The sequence below is a fragment of the Dermochelys coriacea genome, chromosome 1 (genome assembly GCF_009764565.3).
Source record: "Dermochelys coriacea isolate rDerCor1 chromosome 1, rDerCor1.pri.v4, whole genome shotgun sequence".
NCBI lineage: Eukaryota > Metazoa > Chordata > Testudines > Dermochelyidae > Dermochelys > Dermochelys coriacea.
Window position 1 is genome coordinate 175,980,965 of NC_050068.2, and position 23,697 is coordinate 176,004,661.

At 39.9% G+C, this 23,697-nt stretch overlaps 1 protein-coding gene across 13 annotated transcripts in view; it reads right to left on the minus strand.

Annotated features, from left to right (window-relative positions):
• USP25 (ubiquitin specific peptidase 25) overlaps positions 1–23,697 on the minus strand; it is a 148,160-nt gene that overhangs the window by 89,537 nt on the left and 34,926 nt on the right. For 12 of the 13 annotated variants that reach the window (XM_043509274.1, XM_038391770.2, XM_038391739.2 and 9 more), the window contains exons 4-5: positions 14,494–14,617; positions 9,197–9,359 (exon numbers count right to left, since the gene is read on the minus strand). In XM_043509274.1, the coding sequence (XP_043365209.1) occupies positions 9,197–9,359; positions 14,494–14,617 (287 nt within the window). The remainder of the gene's footprint in view (positions 1–9,196; positions 9,360–14,493; positions 14,618–23,697) is intronic. The other variant, XM_043509320.1, reaches the window with a different exon arrangement.

Below are 23,697 nucleotides of genomic sequence, written 5' to 3' on the forward strand. Positions count from 1 at the left end.
TGGGACTTCAGAACCCTGCCTTGTTGAGCCAGACACACTGGCCCGCTGCAACACGGACCCAGACTCTGGACCACGCCCTCGAAAGCTGCAGTCTTTAAGTGAAAACAGATCATCAGGTTACTTGCCTTCAGCACCCAGACACCCAGCTCCCAATGGGATCCAAACCCCAAATAAATCCATTTTTTCCTGTACGAAGCTTATACAAGGTAAACTCAAATTCTCCGCCCTCTATAACACTAATATAGAGATATGAACGTGACCCAGGTATTAATCACTTACTCTGGGTTCATTAATAAATAAAAGTGATTTTATTAAGTATAAAGTAGGATTTAAGTGGTTTCAAGTAATAACAGACAGAACAAAGTCAGTCACCAAGCAAAATAAAGCACACACACCCAAGTCTAAGCCTAATACATTAAGAAACTGATTACAGATAATATCTCACCCTCAGATATGTTCCAATAAGCTTCTTTCACAGACTAGACTTCTTCCTAGTCTGGGCCCAATCCTTTCCCCTGGTATAGTCCTTGTTAGTTCCAGCAGACATCTTAGGTGTAAACTAGAGGTTCTCATGACTGGCCTCCCTCTCTATCCTGCTCCACCCCCTTTTATAGCTTTGGTACAAGGCGGGAATCTTGTCTCTCTGTGACCTCACCCCTCCTTCTAAATGGAAAAATACTAGATTTAAGATGGATTTCATTATCAGCTTACATGGTCACATGTTCCTGAGAGACCTCATTCTTCATTAACCACGGGCTGGCCCACAGGAAGGCTTGCAGGTAAATAAACCATTTACAACCAATTCTCCTAGTCAATGGGAACCACCAAGGTTCTAAACCACCATTAATGGCCCACACTTTGCATAATTACAACAGGAACTGTGACAGGGCAAGGCCATATGGCTATAGAAAAGTAGTGGGAGATAGATATATTAGCTTCAGGCTAAACAAATCCCTGGTACCAGGACAAGTTAAATGGCAGCTGCTCCAGGTCAATTAAGACACCTGGGGCCAATTAAGAACTTTCCAGAAGGCAGGGAGAATGCTAGGTTGATTGGGACACCTGAAGCCAATCTGGCTGAAATAAGTTAAAAGCCTCCCAGTTAGTCAGATGCGCGCAGATGTCAGGAGCTGTGGGAGGAAGTTGCATTGTTGGAGAGACTGAGCAGTACACACCATATCAGGCACAAGGAAGGAGGCCCTGAGGCAAGGGTGAAGTGGAGCCTGAGAAAGTGGGGGCTGCTGTGGGGAAGTAGCCCAGGGAATTGTACATGTCATGTTTCTAAAAGGTCAGCTACCATAGCTGATACTATTAGGGTCCCCAGGCTGGAGCCCGGAGTAGAGGGCGGGCGGGCCTGAGCTCCCCCCTTTGCCCGCTCCCTGATCAATCACTGAGACTGGGAGACAACAGAGACTGTGCAAGGGAGAACAGCTTCTCCTCACCTCCCTTCCTGGCTTATGATGAAAATGGCTCAGTAGACTATGACCCTTGTCTCTAGAGAGAGAGAAGGGTTACGTGCAGGGTCACAGTGAGCCTCTGGGGCTATCGAAAGCCGCCCGGAAACGTGGGACCCACGGAGACAAGGACAGAACTTTGTCACAGAACTCAGACTTATTCTTCATATTCTTCAGGTACAAGAATAATACATGCATACAAATAGGGTGAATGCACTCAGATTATAAGAGACAGTTTGCATAAAGCATATTTCAGTTACATCATTCATTTTCATAAAGCATATGGAGTGCAACATCACAACAAATAATAGCCACCACCAAGATATTATTTAGCATTTATATGAGTAGCTTAGGATATTAAGTCATTAACAGAATAAATCCATACACCTACAATTATGAATGTTTTAAAAACATACTCTAAGCTCTCAAATTTCTGCACTTTTCCTACCAAGTTGTTAATTCTAAACTTGTACAAAGGAATCCACATACATTTCTTAATACTTCTGATGTTAGAAATTCTCAAGCATACTTGAGGAGGAAGAATCCTTGAGGGCTTGAACTATGTCTTGGCAAGTAAGTGAAGGGAAAAAACTCATTTTACAACCACTTTGTTTTAATATGGATTCATTGGTAGTCTTTAGAGATGATCTAAAGATGTATTCTATTTTGATATGGGATCCTTAAATAGCTTTCTGAATGTATTTTAAAGCTATAGTACATTATTAAAAATTACTTAACTTGATTTTGTTTACAGAAGTTTATTTAACTGAAGTTTGGTCTTCAAATAAAAATTGAGAAAACTCCTCTTCCTTACTCACAGTTAAAAAAAAAAAAAAAAAAAGACATGCTTCAACACAATACATAATAAATGCCATTTCTAGAAATGTTTGCTTCTTGTAACAGGTTTTTTGCTGCCACTGTAAATGACTGCTCTAAGTAACTTCATTCCTCAAATGAAACTGGAACTAGTCGATCATATGTTTAAATCAAAATTGGCTGAGAAATTGACAAGTAGAAGCCAAGCAATATTGCACAAGAGACTGTACACTGAAATGTACAATGCATTTTCATAAGCGTTGCTATAGTGCAGAAGAGAACAGAAAAATGCACCACTGGTTTTTGCATTTATTTTCATTTTGTTTTGGACTATGTTGCATAATATATTATTGTGATTCACGTAGGCAACACTAGATATTGCTGACCTCTAATCAAATGTGTCAGGTTTCAAAATGATCCTAAAAAAGGCCTGAAATATTTTTATAGTTGATGCAACCCAAGGAGTCTATCCATCCTGTGGTTAAATAAATACTGAATTAGATAGTGTCCAAAATTAACCTACACGAAGTATACTAGTATGGTTGTCTGAAACATAATTCTCTCTCTAGTTGACAGGCAAAACATAAATAACCTACATTTTCAAATCAAAAAGATTATGAAAACATACACGAGGAGGATAATTTTATTTTGATTAATTTTTTTTAATTATGAACAGTAAATATACTATTTATATTTATATAAGGTGTAATATTATAATTGTGAATGCTACAGAATTTTACACAATACAAGTAGGGACCATAAAAAACTAGCTAGTCCTTTTATAATCCAGCTTCAAGGTATAAAGTAGCACATTGAGTGCAGCTAACATGAGATCATAGATCTAGCATAAACTTCTAAAAACTCTCTAGTCACAGTTCAGTGTTTCCATTGGCTGATGGACCAAAACCTAAACTATACAAAAAGGTTTCTTACAAATGTTTGACTTTTTGTATCAAAATTAGAAAAAAAACCCATAAGAATGCTAAAGTCAATCTTCTTGAAAATCTGACAGGAATCTGTGAATGAGATAATGGCAAAGCAACAAATTAAAGAACTACCAAGTCAAGTTTCTTTCACAATTTAAGTTTTGGGTTAAAATAACATTGTATCAAGATAAATGTTCCCAAGAGTGGTGGGCCTTTTTTTTTTTTTAAACCTACAGTATCGCTGTGATGATTTGGGGATTTTTCTTGTACTATTTATGAATTCTGGCTGATATTATGAAGTTATAAAATTTTTGCTATGAAAATTGTGCTCACTGAATGCCCCCATATAAAGGTGGATGCTGCTATTGCTGGCAGGACCAGCAACAGGCACGTACCAGACTGAAGACAATGGGGAGTATTTAACCTTAATGACTGTACTCTGACCACAATTAGTTCTGCGAAGGAGAGTGCTAACATGGAAAACCAGTTTGACCAAGTTGGTCTACATGGGGCCTGGAGCAGTGGAAGGTTATAAGACTAACAAACTTGTGACTAATCTGGAAGTTATAAAAGATCTTACAGGAAGTTTGGGCAAGAGAGGGGAAGGACTTTAACTGAGCAAGATAAGAAAAGCTGAGCTGGGGAAGACTATAAGAACGGCCATACTGGGTCAGACCAAAGATATCATCTAGCCCGGTATCTTGTCTTCCGACAGTGGATAGTGGCCGATGCCACAGAGGGTTCAACAGACCAGGTAATCAAGTGATCCATTCCCTATCGCGCATTCCCAGCTTCTGGCAAACAGAGGCTAGGGACACCATTCCTGCCCATCCTGGCGAATAGCCATCTAGTTCTTTTTTGTACCCTGTACAAAAAACCACAGGATGGATAGACACTGTCACAACCAAAGTTCTTAACATTGAATTTACGAGAAATGTTGAACACATGCCGAGTACCTTGAAGCCTATTTCTGTAGCCTAGAACAGAATGCAGGGAAATAGCTATTTTATGGCTGATGCTGATGAAGTTTGAAAGGAACTAAGTGAGATCTTTAAAAGAGAAATATGCAATGACAGAGTTAAATTACAAGCATTAAAAAAAAACGAATGGGACCAGCATTATCTGCAGCTCATTTTCTTGCAAATATTCTCAATACTCGGTACCAGGGTCAAATCTTAACTGCTGAAGAAGAGAAGTTGGCTATGACATGGACATCCAGCAATCATCCCTCCATAACACCAACTATAATAAACTTCAGAGCTAAGGGTGAACCATTCAAGAAATATGTTTGCTGACGTTTTAAAGAAAGTCACACCAGTGAACTGATGGAAGTCACTTAAACATTTGGATTCAAAGATTGCTAAAGTGATGATCTCATTTTTAACAGCAGTAGCTTTTTCTGCTGGTGTAGAAAGAATATTTTCTTCCTTTGGATTAATTCATTCCAAATTGAGAAATCGTTTGGGACCTGAAAAAGCAGGAAAGCTTGTTTTTCTTTTCCAGATTATGAACAGGAAAATGAAGGTAAAGATGACTGACTTAGCTGCAGAAGCCAATATTTTACGTTTATCACGTTGACCTGGCTGATAGTCTAATTTGTTTGTTTTTTTTAAAAATATTTCAACTATTTTAGTTAATTTTTAACAAAAACAAACATGATTTTAAAAATCTTGAATGTTTAAGCAAACTAAAAAATTCATATACTTGTTTTGTTGAAATATATGTTTGCAGTTGAAGAAAAAAAATCCAGAATACATAACGTTATTGTTTTAGTTAAATAAAACAATTTCAATGTCTGTCTGGGGATGTTCTTTTCCTAATACAGCATTGCAAGAAAATCCTCCAAATATTAATCATTAACTTGTTCAATTGTTCACATCCCAATGACTTCATAAATATCTGCTTCAATTACCCTTGGTCAATGAAATAACCAAATAATCATTCACTTTCTGATATAGCTGTAAAACTAATCTGAAAAGTTTTCAAAATAAATCACTTTAACAATATATAGTGTACCTTCTAAAAATGAAACCTACATCTAGCTGAGAGTTGTGAAGAATATGTATTAAGGTTATAACAACTAAACAGGAATGCAGTTTTATGTAGAAATCCATGATTAAATAGAGATTCTTCCTGACTTTTGATTTGAATCAATTTGATTTAAATCTAATCTACCCTGCTTTAAATACTCAGGGATCAGCAGCAGGATTCCTCCAAAAACAATCGGGTGCGTAACCAAGAGGGGGCACTGGACTAGATCTGAAAATTAGGTGTTAATAAAAACTTAGCTAGATACATAAAACTCAGGCCTTTCCACATTTTGCTATGGCATGAGACCCTGGGAAAAACACAATGACTATAAACAAATTTGAAACTAACTGGTCCATTTTCGCTATTCAAACTGAGAGAAGAACACATACACAAAGAACAAAACAGACAATGAATAGTAGAATAGTTTGGCAGAATTTTTTTAAATTTTTTTTAGTTTTACAAACTGAGGTATTATCTGCAGCTCTGCTAATATAAGTAATTTATTTAAAACAATACTTTTTAGCCTGATAGCATCCGTACAATAGAAATTCATCAAAAACTGAGAAAGAGAAGGAGGACTTGGGGCACCTTAGAAACTAACCAATGTATTTGAGCATAAGCTTTCGTGAGCTACAGCTCACTTCATCGGATGCATTCTGTGGAAAATACAGTGGGGAGATTTATATACATAGAGAACATGAAACAATGGGTGTTACCATACACCTTGTAACGACAGTAATCAGGTAAGGTGAGCTATTACCAGCAGGAAAGAGAGGGTAGGATCTTTTTTAGCGATAATCAAGGTGGGCCATTTCCAGCAGTTGACAAGAACATCTGAGGAACGGGGGGGGGGGGGGAAGAGGAGGAAGGAGATAAACATGGGGAAACAGTTTTACTTTGTCTAATGACCCATCCACTCCCAGTCTTTATTCAAGCCTAAGTTAATTTGCGTAGGTAGATAGGCATAGCGGTCACCACCCCATACCGGAAACCTACTGACCGCTATGCCTACCTGCATGTCTCCGGCTTCCCTACCTGCATGCCTCCAGACCACACCACACGATCTATTGTCTACAGCCAAGCTCTACAATATAACCGCATTTGCTCCAACCCCTCAGACAGAGACAAACACCTACAAGATCTCTATCAAGCATTCTTACAACTACAATACCCACCTGCTGAAGGGAAGAAACAGATTGACAGAGCCAGAAGAGTACCCAGAAGTCACCTACTACAGGACAGGCACAACAAAGAAAATAACAGAACGCCACTAGCCACCACCTTCAGCCCCCAACTAAAACCTCTCCAATGCATCATCAAGGATCTAAAACCTATCCTGAAGGATGACAGATCCCTCTCACAGATCTTGGGAGACAGGCCAGTCCTTGCTTACAGACAGCCCCCCAACCTGAAGCAAATACTCACACACCACACAACAGAACCACTAACCCAGGAACCTATCCTTGCAACAAAGCCCGTTCCCAACTCTGTCCACATATCTATTCAGGGGACACCATCATAGGGCCTAATCACATCAGCCACACTAGCAAAGGCTTGTTCACCTGCACATTTACCAATGTGATATATGCCATCATGTACCAGCAATGCCCCTCCGCCATGTATATTGGTCAAACTGAACAGTCTCTACGTAAAAGAACAAATGGACACAAATCAGACGTCAAGAAATATAACATTCAAAAACCAGTAGGAGAACACTTCAATCTCTCTGGTCACTCGATTACAGACCTAAAAGTGGCAATTCTTGAACCAAAAAGCTTCAAAAACAGACTCCAAGGAGAGACTGCTGAATTGGAATTAATTTGCAAACTGGATACAATTAACTGCGGCTTGAATAAAGCCTGGGAATGGATGGGTCATTACACAAAGTAAAACTATTTCCCCATGTTTATCCCCCCCCCCATTGCCCCCGGCTGTTCCTCAGACATTCTTGTCAACTGCTGGAAATGACCCACCTTGATTATCACTATAAAAGGTTCCCCCGCCTCGTTCTCCTGCTGGTAATAGCTCACCTTACCAGATCACTCTCATTACAGTGTGTATGGTAACACCCATTGTTTCATGTTCTCTGTGTATATAAATCTCCCCACTGTATTTTCCACTGAATGCATCCGATGAAGTGAGCTGTAGCTCAGGAAAGGTTATACTCAAATAAATTGGTAGTCTCTAAGGTGCCACAAGTCCTCCTTTTCTTTTTGCAGATACAGACCAACACGGCTGCTACTCTGAAACCTGAGATAAAGAGAAATATTCAAGTTGCAGTGGGGGAGGTCTAAGTTGGATAGTTGGAAAAACTATTTCATTAGGAGGGTGGTGAAGCACTGGAATAGGTTACCTAGGAGGAGGTGGAATCTCCCTCCTTATAGGTTTTTAAGGCCCGCTTGACAAAACCCTCGCTGGGATGATTTAGTTGGGATTGGTCCTGATCTGAGCAGGGGATTGGACTAGATGACCTCCTGAGGTCTCTTCCAACCCTAATCTTCTATGATTCTATGATCTAGTTTAACGTCTTAAGATGCAGGAGTGGTTTTACAACTTAAACAATGTATAGTATGCAAAGTATAATTAAGAAACGTCTCTCTCCCAATTAGTTCTCAGTTATTTTCACAATATTCAATAGCTGATACATATTTTCAAGATAGCCACAGAATCATTTAAAGATGGACTGATTTTCCCTTTAGGGCGATTTAGTTAAAAAAAAATTAAGGCTTCATAAGCATTATGCATAAAGAATACCTGATATTAGTCTAACAACATTTTATGAGTTCAGAGACATGCTGCAGTATACTTATTCATCTTGAGTAGTACTTTACTTCTCAAATAGTTCTGAACTGAGCAGAGTTCCTGCTCGAGGAATAAGGTATTACAGTGAGTATGGATGGCAGAATTTGGCCCTTCCTGTATAGATTCAAGATTTAGACTAGAAAAGGTCTTCTAGGTCATGTAGTCCATCTCCTGGAATCACCACAGGATAGAACTGACAGATTTCTACAGAAATACAATTCACTCCTATTCTAATCTTGCCTTGATCATTTTCAGTGATGAGATTTTGCTTCCCTTGAGAAATTATCTACAGTCTAATTTACCTCACATATTTAACCTATTTCTTAATAGTTTAGTCTAAATGATTTCACTCAAAATTTAAACCTGATATACCAATTCTGGCTACTGAAAACTGTGTTTACTGCTTTTTGGAGTTAAAACCAAATGAGCAAAAATCTCAATTCCTGATCAAGGCACTTGAATTCTTTTCACCTTGTTGCAAAGTGAAAAATGTTTTGCATTCATAATTATGCCAAACGAATAATAAAGTCTTCATACCAGCTGTACATACTAACAGTTTACCCAGTACCACAGTATGCATATATTAGCTGGCCTAGCCAGACTAATTTAAGACAGAATGACTGAGGCTGGACTGGCCTTTTTTCCTCTTCCAAAGATCTTCTCTCTGCCTCTTACCCCAACTTTATGGCTACCCTACAAACAGTCCATTGTTGGGTAGTGGGATTGCAGCATCCTAATCAGTAGAACTACAACAACAAAGGTTAGTCAACCACTCTCCTCTTCCCACTTCTAAGTCACTTGCACCGAAAATATTTATTCCTTGATTTTCAAATACTTTGAGCACCAGCAGCTGCCAAAGTAGTAAGTGTGAACTACAGGCCCTCATTACCTTTGAAAACTCACGCCCTTCATCATTAACACGTTTTGTGACTTACTTTGATACCTCACATATCCAAATCAGATCGGTAATTCACTATACATACCCCACTTAAACCAGTATGAACATTTATAGACTTATGGTAAACAGATAATGCTTAAATATCTCTCATTCCTTAGCTTTAAAGAATAGAGAGAGAAAGTAAGTTTAGATACTGTCCATCATCGCCAGTTAGTTTTGTAAAAGTTATATTACAACAGAAAATACAGCTAATCAGCAAACGCACTTACCTGAATAACAGCACTAAACCAGCATGTGTTGCCAACATTCTTTAATCCAACCGGACAACTGTCTTGCCTTTTTCGATCATAGGGGTTTGGAGAATCACTCCATACTTCTGGATGTGTCCTTTTCAAACTTGCTTTATTTTCTGCTATACTGGCTTCTAGAACTCTTAGAAAGCACAAAGAAATGAAAAAATTAAAAGTAAAAACAACAACAGTAAGATAACTGTATAATATGTAGTCACACCTTCAAATATTCATACAGAAACAACAACTAATCATTTGGTAACTTATCAGATTTATTCTTGACTCAAACTTTTTTTTTTAAAATGTGCTACAATGCACCTTGAAAAATAAGATGGTACTTTATTTGCAGATGCAGTATTGTAGCTGATTTTCCACAATAAATGGCATTACATAGTCATGCTTCTGAATGGAGTAAGCTTTGATGACTTAATTCCACTAAATAAAGGAAATTAATTTTAAAAAGTCAAAAGACCAATCTTAAAACTGGGCCCTAAATGTTTAGGTGGACAACAACAAAGAGGGAAACAGAAGTAGTTTGAGAATCTGCCAGTAGTCATTTTTCATCCATACATATCACTGTGCTTTATAAAGAATATCACCACCATTTTACTGATGAGAAACTGTAATGAAGGAAATTTACCTAGCTCACTCAAGATCATGCAGCATATCAATGACAAGCAGAATGCATCCGATGAAGTGAGCTACAGCTCACGAAAGCTTATGCTCAAATAAATTTATTAGTCTCTAAGGTGCCACAAGTACTCCTTTTCTTTAAGCAGATAATGGAATCCATGTTTCTGGATCCCCATTTCCACATCCTGTGCAGTGGATTCATTACCTTATGTAGCTCACGTGTATCTTGTGGATTACGGAAAACCCACTCCTCTACCCAGAGAATCTTAAACTGCTCCCATCCCGAGTTGTTGGCATATTCAAGTCTTTACATTCCTTGTAAGAAATGTATTGTTCAGATGCAAGGAATTCACTTATACAGAAGCATAACAAAACTGGAGCAAAAACTCATGAACACCGAGTTCAAATCGCTGAGATCTTGCTATATAGGGCACTGTAGGGCAGCATTTTACCTTTTAATTTGGCTATTAACTAAAACAAATTACTTCCCATATTAGCAAAAAATCAGTATTGCCTCTTGAGAAAACCTGAAAGATAAAGGAACAATTTTTTTTTTTTAAATTTGCTTTCCCCATCGCTGGCATTTCTTTGACAGTGTTAGGAGACACTTTGGGAGAAGATCAGCTATTTGATGATGGCATTAAAGAGGACTTCAAAGAAAATATCACATCAATTTAAAATGATTTCTTGAACAACAAGTACAACCTAAACTCTGGTTTACAACGGATCTTGGTCAACAATTGTCAGAATGTGTAATATAGTTTGAGAAAGATCTGCTCAGCCCAGCCAAGTAAAGGGCAGAGTACCCTACTGTGAATTTCCTAAGCAGCCTTTGCACGCAGGGTTCATATAGAGCTCCAGCTGAACTGTAAGACTGGTCTGCCCAGGCAGAACCCCCGGGACAGAGTAGTGGAATTCTGTCACCTGCCCAACTACAGGGATCTATTCCCTGGCACAGGTGAGTGAAACTGGCATCACCTGATCTTTTAACCTACTTACAATAGTTCTGACACCATAGGTTTAGCCAAACACCAGTAGCATTTATGTATTCAGTTCATTTTTAATGATTTTTCTTTTTAGAATTCTCTCTTCCTTTTAATAGTAGAGGGTTCATCAGTTTGATCACCTATAGGCGTTTCTTAGCTCAGTTTAGATAAAGCTTCATTACTAAAGCAGACTTTCACTAGCCTGGTGGCAATTTTTCTTAGTTAGAAATGAATCATCTGCTGGGAGAGGATTAGGCCTAACACTATCTGCCCTCAGATAACAGTGCTTTTATAGTTCTCAACAACCTTAACTAGAGTGTGCAAGAACCAGTTATGGCTCAGTAAAACACTATTCAACGTAAATTACTTGATGGGATATACTGGACCCTCTCAGCCTCCCAACTGTCATCCTGAAATTGCTGCCAAAGGCTAAGCAAAGGAAGCTTGATACGAGACCATTCTCATATACATAATATGATGTGGGACTTATGAGAAAATCTCTCTCACACATTGTCCTTGACATGTGGAAGTGATCTGTCAAGATAATTGGGAGGAGGATGTCTTACTTCTGGCTCTGGGCATCATCAACCCTCTTCAAAATCATAGCATATGGAACTGAAAATGGCTCCCAAGGATGGTGCCAACAACCAAAAAAGTTTTATTTAACTGGAAGAGCAAGACCAAGACATGCATCGATTCATGAATCTCTTGATGCATTTTTAGACATGACTCACCGTGTAGAAAAAAGGACCTTCTTAGTTTTAAGAAGTAAAGGGACCCTCGGGTACAATCTTGCACTCTTTAGCCAACCAGAAATCCCACTATCATCAGTGGGCATTCTGTCTGGGTAACGGCCAAAATATTGGACCCTATTTGGAAATACCTTCCAGAGTTAAAGAGCTTGATATCTAGAATGACTATCCCTTTCTACCATTGCCATTAAATATGGTAGTTATTTACTTGCTCATATTATTACAATCCTAATTATTATTAATTTATATTTTATATAATATTTTACTCATATTTACACTTTGTTTGAATCAAACAAAATCAAACCTATATTGCAGAAATGTTTGAGAGAACAACTGGGCAAGTTTTGTCATGTTAATGCACTGGACTTAAATGCTTTATGGAGAGATTCAGCTGGGAAGAAAAAGGCATTTTTACTTTAAAGTAACAGAATCAATATTCCTCAATGGCAACAGTTTGTGTGCACGCATGGCCATCTGGGTTGCACTTCTCTCAATAACCTCGTACTGACCAGTCCTAAAAAATATCAATTTAACGCAAAAAAAACGAAACTACTGTAATGTTTCATGAATATAGTGATCACACAAATCAATAAATTCATAATGTTCCGATAGAAACCTTAACTCCACCCCTATCAAACTCATTTGGCACTTGTCATTTGTGCCTTTGAAAATCTTCCCCATAGTGAGGGATACCAAATTAAAAGATACATATATCCTTCAATTATTAAAACTAATTTTTTCCAATTTTCTCTCTTTCTTTCTTGCCACTCCAGTTTTTATTTGACTTTTGCCTTTCCCTTAGCCTAATAAACAAAGGCAGACTACTGCATTTGACCACTTTTTTTTTTTTTTAAATCAGTTTCACTTTCTGGTTTTCAGAACAGAGCAAAGCTGCCAACAAACAGCGAAGGAATGAATGTTAGTATCCAAGGAGAAAATAAATCTAGTTGTGTTAGGCTTTCTATGCATATAAAAAACAAAACCTAAAATCCTGTCATAAATTGAACATAGTATCTCTGTAAACCTTAAGTGTCAAAATTGTGATTCAACTTTAATATTACATGAATACATACATCTAATTAAAAGATAAGCATGTTGCTAGTATAAACAAACACCATTTATTTTATTTTGGTGAGGCTGTATAGGATTGACCAGAGAGATCCTATATGCTTCTTGTATGTGTGATACAAATAAAATGGCATATTGGTTTGCTAGTTTCTGACACCAGAGAAAAATACTAAAACATTTGCAGTATTTACTTGTAGATCAGAAGACTAAAAAGGCCATTTTTGGCAATCTTTGCAGTGTGGAAAAGGTACTATGGGTAAAAAGAAAAAAAGGTCTAAATCTACAAGACCCTTCAAAAGCAAAAGAAAAGGTCCTGAATAGAGGCCAAAGCAAAGAACAAAAAAAGGAAGTCGTCCTGCAAGATGCACCTAACCCTCCGACACGCTTATGAAAACAGTCTAACTAAAAGTTCACAAGAGCTGAACTTCTCATATGAAATTAGAGAAACACTGCTTTAGCTGTCTTCTCATAAATTACTATTTTAGTACAAATTATGACAGAACGTACATAAAACCTGAAAAACAATATCACCAGCCACATTAAGTAATTACCAAGAGCAAATCTCCTCTTGTCTTAGCCCCTCCTGTCTTCCTAAGGAATGCAAGACATTTTATACTAGTCTAATAATGAGTGGACTGGTCACTAAATAGTTCTTCCCACACAGCTGGAACGCCATCTTTAAATGGGTATGTTTACTTTTGCAATTAATACAGCTTCTATTTTTCAAAGAAAAATATTGTAGGGAAAGATGGGAAATTACACTTCAGAGAGGAAGCCTTTTCATTATATCCCTGACTTTACTAAACACAATGTGCTAAGCAGTACAGTTGTTGTGGTGGATCTCCAAGCTCCAACTCATCTCAGACTTAGGGTAAAGGGCCATTTTGAAGGATAAAGCAACAACTAGAGCAGCTTAACTTTCTGTGGGAATCACAGGAATGCACAGCACACCCCCAAAGTTGGGTGCACACTTAACAGGATTACCAAATAACTATTGCAAGTGGGCAGTACCTCACTTTCAAACACTCATAACTTGGGTCAAATCAAAGCTACTTTCCTCCAGAGAAAAGCCATGCATAGCTTTTCAGTGAGAACTATATCCACAACTAATTGCAACTTTCAAGACTCTGTCATTTCAGCTCTACTGCTGTTCACAAAAGAGGTCACAATATATGTTCCCATTTAAAAAAATATTTTTGCTAAAAAGTTAAACCAAAAAAAACCACATCACCAAATCTTCTCCCACCCTTCCACCTTTGGCAAAACCAGGTCTAGAAAATTTCACTCCAAAATCTCAATGTTTTTCAGAATTCTGACCCTCTAAAACAGAAAAAAGTCTTGTAACAAAAAACATGTTGCCACTTGTAATGTGGTAGCTCTTGTTTCTGCTAAAATTTAACACTAACAAAATTATGCTTTTCTGTCACAGAAGTGTTATTGTAATAATGAACATTGCAAGCATACGAAGAAGTGGTTACCTTCTTAACCATATTTTGCTTTCCAACTCTTTCCCAAATACACCATAGAAATGTCTTTCAGTTTTAGGTTTGCTTTTAGAAAAAATTGATCAAAGGTCTCTCCTTCCAAACTGGTCCTAGGTATTTAAGCAAATGTGCAGCCATGAAATACACTATTAATTTCTACCCTAAAAATAGAGGGCTGATTTTTCAACAGAAAGCATACAGTGCAGTAAACCAATACTCCTGAAGCCAGACGTATCAGCAGCACAACAGATGAAAATTAACAAGTTCTTTATTAGATAAAAGGAAAAAAAACACAGGCCAATCTCTGATGATTTACAAATTTTATTTCTGCTTTATGTAAGTTGTTTGTTTACCTGCTAATGGCTTGCTCCTCATCTGTTATTCCAGTCTCCCTGAATGCCCTGTTTGATTCCTCCAAACTCAAGGCAATTGCCCTCTGAAGATCATCTTTATCATCTCCAGTGAGATCAATCACATCTGAAAAGCAAAACTATCTTTCTCAAAATTAAAAGGGAAACAGAATGAAAAATAAATCTTACTGTAGAGGACATAAAACCAGCGTGGACTGCTAAACTATATTCAAATTCCTCCTCAAAATTCACTTCTTTTGGCTTGCTTTCCACCACTAATCTTAAAGTCTTCACTACCTACTCCCTCCCCTACCTGATAATTAAAAGAAGGAAGAAAAAGAAAAACAAAATACTTGCTCCTTTGTACCCAATGCTCTACAAAGAGGATTTTTCCTTTTTCCGAAGTCTTCCCGTTTCCCAAGTGGTCTCCATCAAGTTATCCATCAATGTAGGACTGGTTCTGCAAACCTATAGCTTCCTGCAAAGTTCAGTGTTGTAACTGTCTTTATCAAGGATGAAAACAGATTTTCCTTAAAGGCTATCTTCAAAGAGAATAGTCACTATTATCGCATATGGAGCAATGTGTGCTGAATGTCCCCAAAACAGACAAAAGCCCAATCCTGCAAATGCTTGTGTGTATATTGTACACACACACAATTAGATTAGTGATGTAGGTAAGGTAATTACATACATAGGCATTTGCAGGATTAAGACCTAAGCGAGGAGTCAGCACATTAGGCTAAATCTTCCCTTCCCTCCCTTTTTCCTCCCATTCTCCCTCTCACACTTTTTTAGTTTGAAACTAAACATGTTGAGTCTCCTTCAGTCTAATTAGTAGAAGCATCCAGCACAACATTCAAAGAAAAATTATCAGATATTGAAGTTCAAAATAAGCGTCACCACTTTGGCAATCCGTCCAGCCTTTTTTCTTTTACCAGATGAGTAAAAACGTTAGGGGCCTATTTTTTTTTTACTTTCCCTACAACCGCAGACCCCACCAAAAAAAAAAAAATTGCATCAGTTGCCAGCAAACGTAACTTATGTAAGCTTCCCAACCTATTGTATGTAGCAGTAGAAACTCTTCTTTACTCGGAAGAGGAAGCATATTCTCTCTAGCGGCCTCCCACTGCTAAATTATGCATTCCAGTCAAGCAGAGAAACTCTTCCCAGAGCAGTCAGGCTAATGGGAATGACGGCCAGCTGTGCAAGACTGCTAGAAGGACAGAGGACTGAAGGTATCAGACTTTCCATGGCTGAAAATCCCACTTTGCAAGGCAGCGGGGTGTGGGGGGTGGGGAAATGAACATATTATATTGTACAAAGATGACCCTTATGTGTACCTGTGTGATGTCAAACCCAGAGTCATTACAGTGCCATTTTCACTTTCCTTCCTGTTCTTAAGGGCCAGAGCAAAGTCAAACAAAGCAGCTATGCCAGGGATTACTCCAGCCTAAAAACAATGTTAAAAGCAGATGGAGGTGGATGACAGAATGGAGAGCTACAAACTTGGGAGTTTTAGAGGAAAGGAGATGAGGCAATTTGTTTACATTTCCCCTTTCACTGCCTAGCCTTTGTAACTCATTCTCAAGAGCTTCTCTTTTTAGCCTTCCCGATAGATTGGCCTGCCCCCCAGTCTCATATAGCTCTGGATACTTTCTGTTGAATCAAAATAATACACTGAATGTGTGCTGTTACAATCATTTCCATAGCTACACCCCAATACCAAATAGAAGTGGCAGCTAAGGAAGGATTATTGATATCAAAAGACAGTTCTTTTCTCGTATCTTCAGAAATTAGACAGAGCACTGGCCCTTCTCCCACTGCATTCCTCCTCACCAGCTTCCACCAGGGTCTGTGTTATTTGGCTGAAATTCAATTTAATTTAGATATTGAGTAAGGGGCAGCAACCATGTCTTCTTACCTGTAAAGCAATATACACAACTATAGTACTCCAGTAATAAACAATAGCAAGAACAGCAGCAAAGTAACTCATTTTACTTTAAATATCTTTGTGATGCTTGGAAATGGTTCCTGAATTGATTTTTTTATTTTTTTAAAGAACATTTAGAGTCTCAGGCTTGTAAATTTCACTCCAGAGGGGGCTAAACACATTATGAAATGATAGCTTCCTTATCAGCTGACTGTAACACTTGATGCATTATGGATTTTAGTATTCTGTACATGCCAATTAAGACAAAAAACCTGGCAATTTACAAATATGGTACCACACCTGCAAACTGAGAGACTTGGCCATTCAGAGCTGGCAGTAGGAACACTTCACTGATGGTAGATAAAAAAAATATTAATAAAAATTGCAGAGAAGAGGCCAGCAGTGAAGTAGTTGGGAGTGTTAGCTCTAAATCAATATGCTGCCCATTGGATGATTCACTTGTTATTCAAAAAAATTTTAAAAAGTAACAAGATTTCAGTTTCTATGATCGCCATAACCATTTAATGAAGTTACAGCTCTACAATGTATAATTATCTGTCATTCTGCATTTCCCACCCATTTGCTGGTAGTCACTTAGCAACTCTGCAATCTCACTGGAAGTTTCCTATATTTCCAGTTGCAGAGTGCTGGTAGTAATCACAGCTAATAATGGATGGTGAAAGGTTAGTTTGGGGTATATTGGAGGAAAGCAGGTTGGAATAAATGGGCATCCCCATTAATTAGGTGAATCTAGGATTATGTTAGTCACTTCTTTGGAGAGGTGGAATCTTCTGCAGCCATTCCTTTTTCATTGGGGTTGATAAGAAAAATCTTTGAGCTATCTGCATCTTATACAAAAATTAAAAGAGTCAATATTTAAAGTGAAAAATAAAAACTTGGAAATCTCATTTTCTTTACACACACACACACACACACACACACACCATCCAAGACAAAACACACAGTAGTTTTATCGGTGCAAACTACCCTCCATTGAGTCCAGACAAGTTCCCATTGCTAAAAAAAGCAAAGGCTGCCAAAATATTTCAAGATCAAAGTCAACTGACACTTTGCCAAAATTGTATTTTTTTCCTTTTTCTGGTTTATGGAAAGCATATATTTTTAATGTGTATTAACATGTGCTATTAGCCTAAATGCTAAGAATGACATCACAAAAAATTTACTGTTAATTGGTGTACTAAGAACAGAACTTGATCATATAGTATTAAAACAAAAAGAAGAATCCCCATCTACACTTTGTTTCAAAAAATTTTGCTAGTGAACAGTATTTTTAAAGATGACATCTAATTACACATCACCAAACAGCTTTACTTCATAGGCTGCCTGATCCCAAGCCCACTGATGTCAACAGAAATGTTCCAACTGGTTTCAAAAGGCTTTAGCTCAGGTGCTATATGATTTTCTTTTATAAACTGTACTCGCATCTCATGTGTCCGTATGCATTTTTCCTCTAAACAAACAGTTATTACTTATTACCTATCTCTTTCATCAGATACACAGTCACTGTAACTAATTTGGGTCACTGGATATCTAAATGGGAACAGAACCCATAGTTGAAAACTGATGTTTCTAATGTACTTAGAGGACATCTGTTCTGATTGTTCTCTATATAATGATTCCTGATTCTCCAAGCATACATGGTGGCCTCCCAAGAAAAATTCAAACAATGTTTTTTTTAAAAAAAATTGGATTAATATTTTGTAGCTAGTTAATTTTTAATTGGCCTGAAGTCTTTTGGTGCAATACCTTGGGCCCTTTCATTTTCAAGGTATCTAATTTTGAATTTTGTATAATCATTGGTTACTTTGGCTGATTGGTCCTTTGATTTATGATGTTCCGTTGATCTATGAGTTTATAGAGTGCTGCAACACAGAACCAGTGGCTTGTGGTTATTGAATAGTGACTTCTACTGGAACATGATGAACCTACTCATTTTAAAAGCCGATCCTTTGATTAAGTAGGAATTTAGATTTTGGAGCTAAAGGTTCTGAACTGAAATACCTATAGTGAGGGCTTGTGTCTGGATTAGGGTGACCAGACAGCAAGTGTGAAAAAATCAGGATGGGGGTGGGAGGGGGGGGTAATAGGAGCCTACATAAGAAAAAGATCCCAAAATCGGGACATCTGGTCACCCTTGGCTGGATTACTATTGATTCATAGATTTTAGAGTAGAGGAGACCATTAGATCTGGTCTGACCCATATAACACAGGCCATATGTAGAATTTCACCCAGTTACTCCAGATTTGGCCCCATTAACTTGTGTTTGACTAAAGCATATCTTCCAGAATAGCATCCAGTCTTGATCTGAAGATTTCAAGAGAAAGAATCCAGCACTTCCCTTGGTAGTTTGTTCCAATAGTTATTCACTCTCACTGTGAAAAATGTTTTATTTCTGATTTCAATTTGTCTGGCTTTAAATTCCAGCCATTGGTTCTTGTTATACCTTTCTCTGCTAAATTAAAGGACCCGTTAGGACACAGTGTTTTCTCCCCATGAAGGTATTTAAACACCATAATCAAATCACCTTTGGACCAAGCCCTTAAAAATGACCCTGTAAGAGACAGTGAATTTATTCTCAAACTTTGCAGCCAAATAGGATGATGTTTTGTCACACAATAAATCACCTCTTAGTTTTGTTAATAAGCGAAGCAGCTCCTCAGAGTTATGCCAATGGCATTGAAACATCAGTTTGAGTCCAAGACTCAAAAATGCTATATCTGCTGTTTCAGAAAGATTAGTTTTGAATGGGGAGGAAGGGGACATGATCTTCAAAAGGTCTAGCTGGATACACTAGTGACCTTTAGTCACAATTAGTGTACAAAGATGAACAGTGGAACTACTGTTGGAACTGTTTCAGAGTAGCAGCCGTGCTTGCTAGTCTGTATTCGCAAAAAGAAAAGCAGTACTTGTGGCACCTTAGAGACGAACAAATTTATTAGAGCATAAGCTTTCGTGAGCTACAGCTCACTTCATCGGATGCATTTGGTGGAAAAAACAGAGGAGAGATTTATAAACACACACACACACACAGAACATGAAACAATGGGTTTATCATACACACTGTAAGGAGAGTGATCACTTAAGATAAGCCATCACCAGCAGCGAGGGAGGGGGGGAGAGAAGGAAAACCTTTCATGGTGACAAGCAAGGTAGGCTAATTCCAGCAGTTAACAAGAATATCAGAGGAACAGTGGGGGGTGGGGTGGGGGGGAGAAATACCATGGGGAAATAGTTTTACTTTGTATAATGACTCATCCATTCCCAGTCTCTATTCAAGCCTAAGTTAATTGTATCCAGTTTGCAAATTAATTCCAATTCAGCAGTCTCTCCTTGGAGTCTGTTTTTGAAGTTTTTTGGTTCAAGAATTGCCACTCTTAGGTCTGTAATCGAGTGACCAGAGAGATTGAAGTGTTCTCCAACTGGTTTTTGAATGTTATAATTCTTGACGTCTGATTTGTGTCCATTCATTCTTTTATGTAGAGACTGTCCAGTTTGGCCAATGTACATGGCAGAGGGGCATTGCTGGCACATGATGGCATATATCACATTGGTAGATGCGCAGGTGAACGAGCCTCTGATAGTGTGGCTGATGTGATTAGGCCCTATGATGGTATCCCCTGAATAGATATGTGGACAGAGTTGGCAACGGGCTTTGTTGCAAGGATAGGTTCCTGGGTTAGTAGTTCTGTTGTGTGGTGTGTGGTTGCTGGTGAGTATTTGCTTCAGATTGGGGGGCTGTCTGTAAGCAAGGACTGGCCTGTCTCCCAAGATCTGTGAGAGTGATGGGTCATCCTTCAGGATAGGTTGTAGATCCTTGCTGATGCGTTGGAGAGGTTTTAGTTGGGGGCTGAAGGTGATGGCTACTGGCGTTCTGTTATTTTCTTTGTTGGGCCTGTCCTGTAGTAGGTGACTTCTGGGTACTCTTCTGGCTCTGTCAATCTGTTTCTTCACTTCAGCAGGTGGGTATTGTAGTTGTAGGAATGCATGATAGAGATCTTGTAGGTGTTCGTCTCTGTCTGAGGGGTTGGAGCAAATGCGGTTATATCGTAGAGCTTGGCTGTAGACAATGGATCGAGTGGTATGATCTGGATGAAAGCTAGAGGCATGTAGGTAGGAATAGTGGTCAGTAGGTTTCCGGTATAGGGTGGTGTTTATTTGACCATCGCTTATTAGCACCGTAGTGTCCAGGAAGTGGATCTCTTGTGTGGACTGGTCCAGGCTGAGGTTGATGGTGGGATGGAAATTGTTGAAATCATGGTGGAATTCCTCAAGAGCTTCTTTTCCATGGGTCCAGATGATGAAGATGTCATCAATGTAGCGCAAGTAGAGTAGGGGCATTAGGGGACGAGAGCTGAGGAAGCGTTGTTCTAAGTCAGCCATAAAAATGTTGGCATACTGTGGGGCCATGCGGGTACCCATCGCAATGCCACTGATTTGAAGGTATACATTGTCCCCAAATGTGAAATAGTTATGGGTGAGGACAAAGTCACAAAGTTCAGCCACCAGGTTAGCCGTGACAGTATCGGGGATACTGTTCCTGACAGCTTGTAGTCCATCTTTGTGTGGACTGTTGGAACTGGCTCTTTGCTTTTGGTTTGGTTTGGTTTTTTAATCTAGGTACCAGTGTGTATCTGTGATGCATAAGGTCCAGTGTTTGAAACTCTCCCTATTCATTGTGTATTGGCACAAATGGGTTTAATAAGTGAAAACATTTCAATTATGCTAATAAGCACACCACTGGTCCATTTTTTTTTTTCCAATTCATATACTCAGTTTGCTTATTCAGGAAGTTCCCATCACATTTAAAATAAACTAATCATACTCTAGTTTAATGAGTTTTGTGTTTTTAAGAGACAATTATTGCATTATTTGCATTCTTAATGTCAAAGATTTTCCCAGAGTGAAATCAATGGCGCTAAAAAGAAAAAAGCAAATGGGAAGAACCTGGAAGAGTGAGCAGGCTATGAAACTCAGCAGTAGACAGAGACAGAGAGTGGTAACTGAACCTGGGGGCATACAGTAAACAACCATGGTCACACAGTTGCTGGCATAGTAGAAGGAAAATGAAGTTGTTGGCCTGTTGAATAAAAAACTGCGGAGTCTGAGAAGACCAAGATTTTCAAACTATTGCCATATTGGGATTAAAGAGTTAAGATTAGATAATTTTATTTATTATTGCCTATGCAAAGTGAGACTGTAAACTGGGGTGGGCAAACTTTTTGGCCCAAGTTCCACATATGGGCATGGAAATTGTATGGTGGGCCATGAATTCTCACAAAAGTGGAGGCCGGGGTGGTGAGGGTTCCGGTTGGGGGTGCGGGCTCAGGGGTGCAAGCTAGGGATGAGGGGCTGGGGGGTGCAGGAGGGTGCTCCAGGCTGGGGCCGAGGGGTTTAAGGGCAGGAGGGGGATCAGGGTTGGGGCAGGGGAGGGGATCAGGGGTGCAGGCTCCAAGCCACGCTTACCTCAAGCGGCTCCCAGAAGCAGCAGCATGTCCCCCATCTGGCTCCTCCACAGAGGCACTGCCCCATCTGCAGGCACCGCCCCAGCAGCTCCCATTGGCCACAGTTCCCAGCCATTGGGAGCTGCGGAGCCAGTGCTTGGGCAGCATGCAGAGTCCCCTGGCTGCCCCTATGCATAGGAGCCAGAGGGGGAGACCTGCTTCCAGGAGCCGTGCAGACTGGGACAAGCCCGCAACCCTACTCCCCAGCTGGAGCGCCAGAGAAGGGCAAGCCCCAGATCCTGCTCCACGGCAGGAGCTCAAGGGCCGGATTAAAACATCTGGAGGACCAGATACGGCCCCTGGGCAGTAGTTTGACCACCACTATCCTAGACTCAACTTCATGGTATTTCTTTGTTCTTAAAGTGTTACCTTTTGAATGTCGCATCCAATCAATTTCACAATTCCAGGGAATGTTGTGAGCACCAATGGGCAGTACCCTATTGATTTTGATGAAAATCAGAAAACCAGATGTGGGAAATGGGCGAATGCGGAGCCTCTGGGATCCAGTTTGCAGACTCAGCACCTTCTAACAGCTTTACTATTGTCTACAGATCAAAGAACCAATTGATGGCAACCACAAACACCATCCATCATAATGCCAATCCTCATCTCAGTCCATCCCATCATCCCAATATAGTTTAAATTTTGACATCCAGAATGATTCATCTTCCAAACAGAAACAAAAGTAGTAAGAATGGTGGAGGGATATGGGTAAATGGGGGTGATCACTGAGCCCAACACAGGGAGAAAATGAGAGCAATGATATTGGGTGGGGCACACAGAGCCCATGGCATGTGCCAAAGGGAGGAACCAAGGGACATACAGCCCTTGGCATGACAACAAAGCAGTGGAGTTGCAGGGGGTCCCTGAAATAGAGAGGGAGAAGAGTTTGCACACAAAAAGAAGAATGCAAGGAGCCTCTAAGTGTGTGCAAGGAGCTCAGCCTATAGAAGCAACAAAGCCTGTGACCCTCTAGTTCAGGGGTGGGCAAACTTTTTGGCCTGAGGGTAAATGAGCAGTTTCTCCCATTTTCCCTTCCAAGTTTACTCTAGCTCTTAAGCTAACAATATCAATCCCCTTCTAGCAGTGAACATCATTACATGCATCAAGTTTTGGAAATTGTATGGAGGGCCAGTTAGGGGAAGCTGTGCTTCCCCAAACAGCCAGATGTGGCCCAGCCCCCACTCCATATCGCATGCCCTCCCTCCCCGCTTCTCGCCCCGTCAGCTGACCCTGGGACTCCTGCCCCATCCAACCTGCCCTGTTTCCTGACTGCCCCCCAGGACCCCTGCCCCCTCCCCCACTCGCTCCTTGTCTGACTGCCCACCACTGCCCCATCCAACCCCTCCTCTCATTCCTGACTGCCCTATCCACCTCCCCCCCCACTCCCTGTCCGCCCCCCGCTGCCCTATCCAACCCCCTCTCCTTCCTGACTGCCCCCATTCAACCCCCATTCCTGACCCTCTGACTGCCCAGACCCCATCCACACTCCCACCCCCTCCCTCGAATTCCCCTGCCCTTTATCCAACCCCCCCCCCCGCCCCCTTACCGCGCTGCCTGGAGCATCGGCAGCTGGCAGTGCTACAGCCACGCCTCACAGCTAGAGCGAGCCACGTACTGCACAGCACAGAGCACCGAGTCAGGCCAGGCTCTGCAGCTGCATTGCCCCGCTTCCCAGAGCACTGCACCGGTGCACAGTGAGCTGAGGCTACAGGGGAAGGGAAACAGCAGGGAAGGGGCCGGGTACGAGCCTC